We start from the raw sequence: 9,886 nt of genomic DNA, 5'->3' as shown, positions 1-9,886 counted from the left end.
TACCTGACTCCCATACCTGGGGTCCCCAGTGGAATTCCTGACCTATCTGCTGTCTCCCCTACTCCTTCATCCCCACCCCTCGCCCTCCATCCCCATTTTCAGCCATGGACTCGGTGAAGAAAAGGCCCGGAAGAGCCTTGGCCTCTTACAGGCACTTAGGAACCCCTCCTCCCCACTTCTGCCCTCCCCAGTCAGATGAGCTGTGACCCCCTCCCCCACCGGGGCCCTTCCCCTCCCCCCTCAGTGATGTGGGGCGTATGTGTGCGTTTCTCTGCGTGAATGTGTGAGTGAGTACGCATGGTGCCGGAGGAGCCAGGGAGACTCAGGAGTGCCATGCATCTGCTCTAGAGAGGCAGCTGTCCCAGTCCCTGCTGAGGAAGTGGGGAATAGGGCCCTCTCCTGGGGGCCATTGGTGCTAATGAGGGGGTGGCCCTGATGTGGGTGCTTGGCATGCCTCCCCCGGTATTGGCCCGGGCACTAGGGCAGGCAGGGTGGGGCAGCAGGTGCAGTATTGGTGGGAGGATGGGTTGCTGGGAACAGGATGGGGGGGCCAGGCTAGGACAAGGGGGTGCCAGAGCCATGACCACTACCCCGCCCCCACCACCCGCCTCTCCATCTCAGTATTCCCCCTCCCATCACTTATAACACACATACCTCATCCAGCCTCCTCCCTGCTCAGACTTGGGGAGGGTGGGGGAGGAGGAGCTCCTACCCCTTCCCCAGGGGGCGGGTCTGCAGGGCTGGGAGAGGCCAGGGCGTGTGACACAGACACCGTCCATAAGGGGGGGACAGTAATTCCTGCCCTGGGAACTCCTGGGTGGGGGGAGGGGACACTGCCCAGAGGCGCTACTGAATGTATGAGAAGCTGGTGCTGGGGTGGGGGTGGGGGGCTGTGGCCAGAAACAGGGAAGGAGGTAGGTCCCTTCCCCAGGGAGGGGTGGGACCGGTAGGGGTGACTTGAGGGGCTCCTACTCCTGCCCCACGTTGACAATCAGTATGTCTGTTATGTGCGATTTTTCACCCCGTTGTGTTTTGGGTCAGGATTTTAAAGAAAGATATTTTTATGGTAATTGTTGCTCGTCTATTTTACTATATATTTATGTAATAAATATATGATGAAAATCACCCCCTTGGGCACCCCCCTTAGACTTGCGTGCTGTTTCCCTATATCCTCCCATCTGCTGGCAGAGTACACCCCCCATATTGACCAGATGGAGAGGTGTCCCCCCCAGCCTTGGCAAGAGTCCCGCCCCACCCTTCAAACGAGCACACCACACCACAGAAGCCAGCTCAGCTCGGAACTATTGGATTTGAGACAGGAACAGAACCAGAGGGGGAGGGGGCGAGAGAAGGGTGGGAATGAGGGAGTGGCTTAAATAGGGGCGGATGGGGGGGGGTCCAGTGATGGGGGAGGGAGGCAGGCATTTACAAGAAGGCTCAGGGGGCCAGCGGCTCATCTTGGAATATTTTATAACAATATAAATAAGATTCTGGTTTGCTTTTCCTTTTCGTCTCGTAAAGGAGAGAGAAGTGCAGAGTTCGATTCTGTACAAGGGGGCAGCGGCAGAAGGCCGGCCGGGCGGGTCACTGGGCGTCCACCCGGAAGGACAGCAGCTTCTCGGAATGCATGTTGTTCAGGGTCCGCAGGTCCGGCAGCTTGAGCAGCAGCTTGGTGAAGCGGGAAGTCTCCGAGGGCCGGTTCTTCAGCACCAGAGCCCGAAGAGCCCGCAGCAGCGTCTCCTGGAGCTGCTCCACCGAAGCGGAATTCTCCATGCCCGAGCGGTCTGTGGGGAAGACGACAGCAGTGAGGCAGACTCCCTGAGCTCCTCTGACGAGGACCCGGAGGGCTGCGAGGAGGACCGGGCAGGCAAGGCAGCCTCCCCCTGAAGCCCGGCCCCCCGGGGGGAAGGGCCGCCAGGGGAGGAGGAGGAGCCACAACTCCCACAACTCCTTCTCCCAGGCCTCGGCCCCACAGCAGGTACCGCCTGCCGGCGCTGGGGGCGGGAGCTCAGCAGGGCTGGCCACCGCCCACCCCACCAGACTACTCTCCCTCCCTGAACAGGCCAAACCTGGCCGGGCTCCCTTGCTTTTTGCTCTGTAGTTCCCTCTGCCTGGGATGCCCTTTCCCCCTTCTCTACCTGGCAACATCCTACTTGTCCTCTGAGGCCTCACTCAAGTGTCACCTCCTTCCCCAGCTGCCCAGGCAGAAATAGTCGTCTGTGCTTCTTTGGTCCCTGCTTCTACTGTGACACTTATCTCACTGTTTTATAATTAGTCGGGCATGAGTCTGTTTCCCAAGCTAGACTGTGTCTGAATCGTGTCTGTATCGCCAGTGCCCAGTGCAGGGCCTGGCATAGGGTAGGTACTCCATAAAAGGTGTGTTGAATCCAACTGCGTGTGCCTCCTCCCCGCGGGCGGGCCGGGTGAGAGCTTGAGCTACCTGCAGAGACCAGCACCACCGCGGTGAAGAGGCCCAGCTCCTCCTCGGTAAGCGCCAGGGAGTTGAGCTTCTCACTGAAATCGAACATGGCATTGAGCAGGTCTCCCATGCCCATGGCGCCCAGCTCCTGCAGGCTGTAGGTGGTGCGGCTCAGGAACATCACTGTCTGGTCCTTCACGTTGAACAAGGACGCAAACCGCACCATCAGCACCTAAGGCAGGGGATGGGGGAGTCGGTCATCGAGGGTGAAGGGATGGCAGGAGCCCTTGCCCAACTGCCCCCGAAGTTTGCCAAAGGGTTTAGTGATGCCACCTTAGATTTCTCAGTTGCAGGTGTGCTTTTGAATGAGTAATGTGGGGGGAGGGAAGGGGGCTGGTGGAAGGGTGGGAAACATCCCACTGACTCTGAAACCCTACAGGCCTCAATCTGAGTCTCAACGCAGGCTGTCACTACCTGCGACCTTGGGCAAGGCACTTCCTGAAGTTCACTGCCCCCTGTCTAGAATGGGGGCCATGCCACTGTGGACCCTGCTGTGTACATTTTAACAGGATGGGTTGTGATTAGCCTCTGGTGGCGATGACAGGAGTCCCAGAGGCAGGAGTGGGAGTGACGCTGCCCCTCCATCAGCCTAGAAACAACAAAGACATTGGGGTCCCAAAGCCTTCTGCAGTCCCTGCCTACCCCAGACACCAAGCCTTCCTGCTGAACCTTTTTTCCCAAGGTCAAGAGCAGGGAGCACAAACAGTCACTCACCTCAAAAGTGCCAGCCTTAAGCAGAGTGACCTGGTCATGCTGTGAAAGGTCACGGAAGCCAGGGATGTGCTTGGCAAACTCCACCACCTCCCGCACAGCGGGCGTGAAGCTCATGGAGAAATCTTCCCAGATCTCCTGCACGGTTCGGCCACTGCGTCCGTGGGGGTACATGTTCATGGGACACGCCTGGGGGAGGAAGGCATTCGGAGAGGGGAGTGTCAGCCAGGCTTCGTCTGCAGGGCTGGGCCCCAGATTCTGCCTAGGCTAGGGCTGTGGTTCCGAAGGATGATCTTTCATGTCACGAAAAGTAGCAGCCAGGTGCCAGGTAGAGATGAGGGGTTCCCAGGCAGAGCCTAGACTGCTGGGCTGGGAAGAGGATATCCCCACACTCAGCCTCCAGGAACACCCAGCTGCCTGCCCTAGGCCAAGTTCATTCTTCCAAGCCCCCTGTCCTCCTCCCTCACCCCATGCCCTCACCAGCAGAACATTCTTGGAGTTGCCTTGCCGTGGACTGTTGGCAGGTGCCTCGCCTTCCGGGGCTGCATACATGTGGGTGGGGCATAGGCGGTGCCCGTTGCTATTGGGCTGGTGGCAGCTGTGGTGGGCAGGGCCAGGGGGCCAGGTGGGAGGGTAGGAGGAGGGGGCCTGGCGTAGACCATTCAGGGCCTCGTTATGACGCTGGGCGGCCAAGGTGTTGTTGTCATTGGGGGCAGGTGGGCAGCCCTGATTCTCCCAGCGATGTGGGGTGGTGGCTGGAGGACTACCCGATGTGTGGTTGGCATTGAAGTTGCCAGGTGACGTGCCCAGCTTGTCATGGGCATAGGTGAAGATCTCTCGATGGGCCCGGGCCACCTGGGATATCACATCCTCCACGGTAGGCTCAGGACTTGGGGATCTGGGTGGCGTCAGCTGTTGTGGAAACTGGGAGAAGCCCACCAGGGCTGAGGGCGCTGGAGCAGGTGGTGGTGGCGAGGGGCCCATGGGGCCTGGGGTGGGGTGCTGGGTGGAGGAGTTCTCCAGCGGGCACTGGCTGCTCAGCTGATTGTTAGCCAGATTCATGGCACTCTGCATCTCCGCAAGCATCCGCTGCTTCTCTCGTTTGGGGATGCGGCCAAAACGCACGGCTGTGACAGGATGAGAGCAGTGTCAGGAAGTTCTCACACACACTCACACGCATCGCTTCCTTCCTTCCTCCTGAAAGGGCAGGACCCTGCAGGCTGGCTGTGTGTGTGTGTGTGTGTGTGTGTGCGTCCGTCCCATGTTAAAACCAAAACCAGCAAGGCCACGCGTGTCAAGGGGCTTTCCCAAGTAGGGACGACTGGCAGGGGGTGGCCAGGGGGACCCATGGGAACAGTGTGTAGCAAACAGGACACCGAGTGGGTATCCTCCATGCGGATGAGTTCACAGTGTGGAGCGTCTCGCTGTGGGACTGGCAGCGAGGAACGCAGAAGCCGGTGGAGGAGGGGCGGCGATGCGGGGATGCGGCCTCACCGTCTCGAGACATGCCCACGGAGAGACACTTCTTGAAGCGGCACTGCTGGCAGCGGTTGCGGTTGATGCGGACGATGGAGCAGTTCTCGTTCTTCAGGCACCGTTTGTACTGGATGTTCTGCTGGATGCTCCGACGGAAAAAGCCCTGGCAGGCAGGAGCGCCTGGTGAGCGTCTCCGTCCTGGTCTGGGCCTGTGACCTCCTTGGGGAGGCCATCAGCTAGCCTGCCCCCGCCCTGCCCCCGCCTCACCTTGCAGCCCTCACAGGCATGCACGCCATAGTGGAAGCCTGAGGCGACGTCCCCACACACTTTACACAGCAGCACCATGCCGTTGAGCTCTGTGGGAGGAAGGGGCAGCTCTAGGAGAAATCCCCAAGGCCAGGGGAGGCCCTGAGAGTAACAGCCACATGGAAACCAAGTCCAACCCAGCCCTCGCCGGCTTCCCTGCCCCCAAGTCAGCTGGCAATCTACTCACTGGTGATGTTGCTGGTGCTTTTGCTGGGGGACACTCGGCTGCTGTCCTCCATGGCCACCTGTAGACTCCCTGGGGGGCTCCCATTATAGAAAGAAGAGGAGGAGGAGGAGGAGGAGGAAGATGAAGAAGAAGGGGAGCAGTCATCACTCAGACTGGGTGGAAGGCTCCCAAAGGAGCGAGCTGGGTCCTGAGTGAGGGAGCCAGTGGGTGATGGTGGGAAGTACGCAGGGCAGCCTTGGGTCAGGGACTGGAAGCTGCCATTGGAGCTGTCACTGTAGAGGGACTCCGGGCTGGTGCGGCTCGGGGAGGAGCCACTGGAACCGATGTAGGTGATGACGCCACCTGGTGAGAGAGTGCAAGGAAAAGTGTCAGCCGCCTTGTCTCGTGCCAGAGCATGCACCAGTCTTCCCCAAATGCTGCTGGGGCTGATAAGCAAGTCCTCGATACATACTGGACATGCCCTGGGATGCCAACATCCACCGTGCTTTGCAGAACGCATTCAGCTTCTGCTCTGGGTGTGAGGTGTGACCCCTGTGGGCACCTCCCACGGATGCCTCTCTGCCCTAGACACCTTCCTTGGGAAACAACAATTACAGCTAATGACTTACTTAGCTGACAGTGGCAGAACTAGGGATAGGCTGAGCAGCTGAGAACTTGTCACAGTGCCCTCTGTCCCCACCAACAAAATAATAATAATAATAACAAACGGCTGCTAGTTTTAATACCAAGGCCATTCTGGGGATGAGATCAGGGGCCACAGATGAGTGGCTAGCAAAGAGTGAACAGAGTGGCAATATAACAATAATTAAGACAGTCACATGCCCACTAAATGGGGAGACATTTTCTCTGCAGGTCCAGAAGGAAGGGAACCTGCCCAGCCTGCCTCGCCTGGCCTCTGAGAGCATCCCAGTGGACTCATTATCTCCGAGCCCAGGAAAGACTGAGCGACGCCAGTTTGTGCAATGCAGACGTGAAGTGCATATTGCCCGGCCCATGGCTCTGGATTTCCCCATTTTAGATCTCCGAGTGGTGATGACCTTGGGTCTCTGGCCATTCAGGGACTTTGGTCCTCTGGTTGCACTGCCAACCAGGTGGCCCTGCTCCCTTGGTCTTAGCAGAAGAAGGTGACCTGCCTGCCCAGGGTGGGGTGGGAGAAGGGAGGCTCCCGGGACACGTGTGAGCTGACACATGCCATGCCACCGTGTCTGCAGAGGCACATGTCTTGCTCACCCACTGACACACACTAAACTGGGCAGGGCAGCCCTTAAATAGCTCAAGGTTGGTCAGGGTGAACCCAGCTCCCTGTAAAATAGTTGCACAACAGATTAGCTCCTACAGTTTCAGGGCTGAGGTGGGGGATGGGATATTTATTTGGTGGAATGAACCTGACCTAGTTTACTCATCCCCAAATGGGGAGTAAGACTTGTCACCTCAAAGTGACTCCAACCCGGGAGGGAGAGGTATGCTCCAAAAACTCTTTTAGATCTATCCCCGCCAACCTGCTTTGTGAGGTGAAGGAAATCAACTCCCCTCTCTGGCTTTTAGTTCCCCCGAGTGGGGAAAGAAAAGAGAAGGTGAAAGTGAGGTATCCCGCTAGAGATCTGGGATGTTTGCTTCGGGGAAGTGGGAAGTTCTACGGAGGTAGACTGGGGGTGAAGGAAGACGCTGCCTGCAAGACCAAGGAAAACAAAATTTGCTATGTGGAGAAGCTGAGGCTAAACGCAGTAGAACTAGGCAGGCGCAAACACAGAGGGAGGAAGGGAGAAGGGTGGCTGGGTGGGAGCTCCCTCTGGGGAACATAAACACGAGGCCACGAGAGGTCAGGGATCTCCATCTCACCCCTCTTCGGGGGAGGGAGGAGGGGCCAGCAAGCAGACAGGAAAAGGAGGCAGGCGGGGGCGGTGAGTCAGCCCCGCTTCACCCAGATCTCTGCAGGGCGGGGCGGGAGCCCGGCCCTCAGCCGGCCTCACGTCCCAGCTCCACGTGTGCCTCTCGCACGTGGCTCCCCAACGAGGAACCCCGGAACTCTAGGCCCCGCCCTCTCCGCTTCCCGTCCGCGGGGAGCGGCGGCCCCGCCGTCGTCCCGCCCCTCCCCGGCCGCCGGGTCCGAGGCTGGGCCGGCAGAGCTAGCTGGGCCGAGACAACCTAGGGGAGGAGAGCCGGGGAACACGCGTTGCCAGGGCAACCGGGGGCGGAGCTCATTATGTAACGGGGCCGGGAGGCAGCGACCAATGGGGTGGCGGCCACGGCTTCTGCTGAATGAAAACAAATGCAGCACGTGGGCCCGGCTCTGTGGCCATGTGAGCCCTCCTGGCGGCCCGGGCGCCGTGGGTGCCCTCCCTGGGGCCGAGCACCCGGCTCCGGACTTCTCCATTGCCGCTCCCTGCTGTCACTGAGGCTCCCCCCAGAGAGCGCCAACCCATGCCCCCTGCCCCTTCTGCCCCGAGCCCGGATCCTCCACTGTGTCAGAGTCCCCGGAGCCTGCGGGAACTAGAGGAAGGGTAAAAGAGGAAAGAAGCAGGCTTTTTCCCGAGGTCAGAAATACCGCAGCTGCAGAGAATGCACAGGTGGGGCATTTCGGGATATTGCCCCGAAGCTCCCAGGCCCCCTAAACTCTTCAAGTCACCACCTGTCTCCGGTCTTCATTCCCTCCTGCCCAGGATTCGAGTCTTTCAGGCTCAGGGGGGCTCCAGGACTCAGAGCGCTCCCAAGCGCACTCCCAGCACCAACAATCCGCTCTGGAAGTCCTACCCTAGATCCCGCTCATCTCGCTAGCAAGTCCGCGGGGCCAACGGAGTCCCCAGACCCTTATAAAGTTCCTCTTGTTAGAAGGCATAGATGGAGGTAGGGAGACAGTGACAGAGAAAAGATGATGACCGCAGGGGAATCGCAGTACCTGTGTTGTTGTTGGAGTCCAGGGTTGTCATGTCTTCACCGGCTGACAGCAGTCATTCAAACCGGACCTTGACACGAACTGGAGGCTGCGATCGCCGCTGTCACCCCTCGGGCACTGACTGAGGGCGGAGAGTGGACCTCGAGGCTTACGATCAGGATCCGAAGCACCCTGCAGCAAGGTCTTGGGGTGGCCCGACTGCAGCCGTGAAGGATAGGACGCCGAGGCAACGGAGCTCTGCTTTGCATGGGAAGAGCAGAGAGAGTGTTTAGGGGGGAATCAGCCTGCGGCAGCTCTGGCTAAAAGGTGGCCAGGAGGGTCGGGTCTCTGCAGTGCACCGAGTGCTACTGCCTGCCGGCTCCGCAGCGCTGCAGGGTAGCGAATCTAGAGCTCCCAGTGCAAACGTCCCAGAGGGAGAGAGGTTGCAACCAGGAAGTAAGTAGGTGATGGGGAGAAACGGGGCACCCGGGCGCAAAGAAGCGAGACGTGTGCCCCGATACGTTCCCTCAGCAGCAATATTTCACTCTGCCAATCTCAGCCGCCTTTTGCCCGAGCCTTTCCCTGGGACAGAGTGCTCTGCGCAGGCGCCAGCAGCCCAGGGTTCCCGGGCCGCACGCGGCACTGGAGCAGGTACCATGTGATCCCAGGGAGCGCCTCGTGCCCCAGTGACACACTTTTCCAGCAGCCGGCACGTTGAGCGCCGTGCGCCTGCGCAGTACCGAGGCTGTCGGGATTTGTAGTCCAGGGACAAAGTGGGCGGACTGCGTGTAGTTCCCCTTTCTGCCTAGCAAACAGCGCTTGCAGGAACCGGGGAGGAGCTGAGAGTAGAGTGGGGTGGAGTGCGCTGAAGAGTCAGGGTGGCGTGTTTGGAAAGCCTGTATGGCAAGGGCATGTGAATTCCTGGGGAGGGGCTGGCCAGCTTGGCTGCGCCCTGGGAGATCAAAGCTAACAGGCCTTTTCTGCAAACCTTGCAAACGTGAGTGCTTCACGTGATTGAGGGACTGACCTCTTCCTGAGGTTGCTGTTGGCACGGGGCAGAGAGAGAGAAGCAGGCGAGGGAGATTTCTCTGGAGTCACGCTGCCTTCTGCTGCGGACCCGAGGTCTGAGAGGAAAGGAAATGCAATCCTTTTTCTCCTCCCCGGAGGGAGGCCACCCTTAGGGAAAGAATTCCCTCGGAGGTGGGGATGCCCCTAGGGGTTCCCTGTTTGCTTGTGTGACACCATCCCACCCACTCGAGGTGACTTTGGGGTGAGTCATTTCCCTTTGTGTGTGTGTTGGGGGGGGGGCAACAGAGAGGAACTTCATGGTGAAAGTGCTTTGAGGCCCCCAAATAATGGGGGCAAAGTGACAACCCCCAGCCCTCAGGGGTTGAGGATAGCTGTGGATTACAGACGGTAACTCAGGGGACCAGGAAGGTCTTCATCTTCCCTTCTTTTACTGAGGAGGAAAATGAGGCTTGGAAGAAGCCCCTGGCCCAGGGTCAGCCATTCCTTGCTAGTTTCATCTGCCACCCTGAACTTCAGGGAAATGGGTGGAAGAGCAAGCAAAACACTGAACCCGGCTGCATAACAACCAGCATCTTCCTTCAGAGCAGCGACTGCCCCACGTGTGAAAAACAGGTCTCAACCAGAGGTCTATCCTGTTAAGAGGGCTTGGCTTGTATGGAGCAGTGGGAGCCAGCAGCCATTCCAGCGGAGCCTCCCACCCCTCCTGCTACTTCCTCAGCCCCAGTGTTTCTTCACACAGGAAGCCCTTCTCTTGGACACAGGCAGCTCCTGGGGCAGCACTGATGGGTGCCTAGGAAACGTGACAGCCGGCAGAGATAACGCAATG

General features: G+C 59.2%; 1 protein-coding gene across 3 annotated transcripts; it reads right to left on the bottom strand.

Annotated features, from left to right (window-relative positions):
• Nucleotides 1-1,290: 1,290 nt before the first annotated feature.
• NR1D1 (nuclear receptor subfamily 1 group D member 1) lies at nt 1,291-8,761 on the bottom strand. Of its 3 annotated transcripts, XM_070060741.1 has the most exons (9): nt 6,999-7,120; nt 6,659-6,828; nt 5,160-5,501; nt 4,934-5,022; nt 4,685-4,829; nt 3,671-4,317; nt 3,194-3,379; nt 2,441-2,651; nt 1,291-1,784 (listed from the first exon to the last, which is right to left on the bottom strand). In XM_070060741.1, exons 3-9 carry the CDS (start codon nt 5,209-5,211, stop codon nt 1,585-1,587), a joined length of 1,530 nt encoding a protein of 509 aa, XP_069916842.1. In that variant the 5' UTR covers nt 5,212-5,501; nt 6,659-6,828; nt 6,999-7,120; the 3' UTR covers nt 1,291-1,584. The 3 variants fall into 3 exon arrangements, with proteins under 3 accessions (XP_069916842.1, XP_002719395.1, XP_051681615.1); XM_002719349.5 differs by lacking the exons at nt 6,659-6,828; nt 6,999-7,120 and adding an exon at nt 8,056-8,761; XM_051825655.2 differs by lacking the exons at nt 6,659-6,828; nt 6,999-7,120 and adding an exon at nt 5,611-6,152.
• Nucleotides 8,762-9,886: the final 1,125 nt, after the last annotated feature.

The sequence above is a fragment of the Oryctolagus cuniculus genome, chromosome 17 (genome assembly GCF_964237555.1).
Source record: "Oryctolagus cuniculus chromosome 17, mOryCun1.1, whole genome shotgun sequence".
NCBI lineage: Eukaryota > Metazoa > Chordata > Mammalia > Lagomorpha > Leporidae > Oryctolagus > Oryctolagus cuniculus.
Note: the sequence above shows the minus strand (reverse complement) of the source record. Positions and strands in the feature narration are given on the sequence as shown.

Bases quoted from the DNA above. Each gene is read 5' to 3' on its own strand.
- NR1D1 (XM_002719349.5), bottom strand. From the start codon at position 8,086: ATGACAACCCTGGACTCCAACAACAACACAG. The intron at 5,023-5,159 runs GTGAGTAGATTG...TTCCTCCCACAG, and splicing joins AAGCACCAGCAACATCACCA to AGCTCAACGGCATGGTGCTG. The intron at 4,830-4,933 runs GTGAGGCGGGGG...CCTGCCTGCCAG, and splicing joins ATGCCTGTGAGGGCTGCAAG to GGCTTTTTCCGTCGGAGCAT.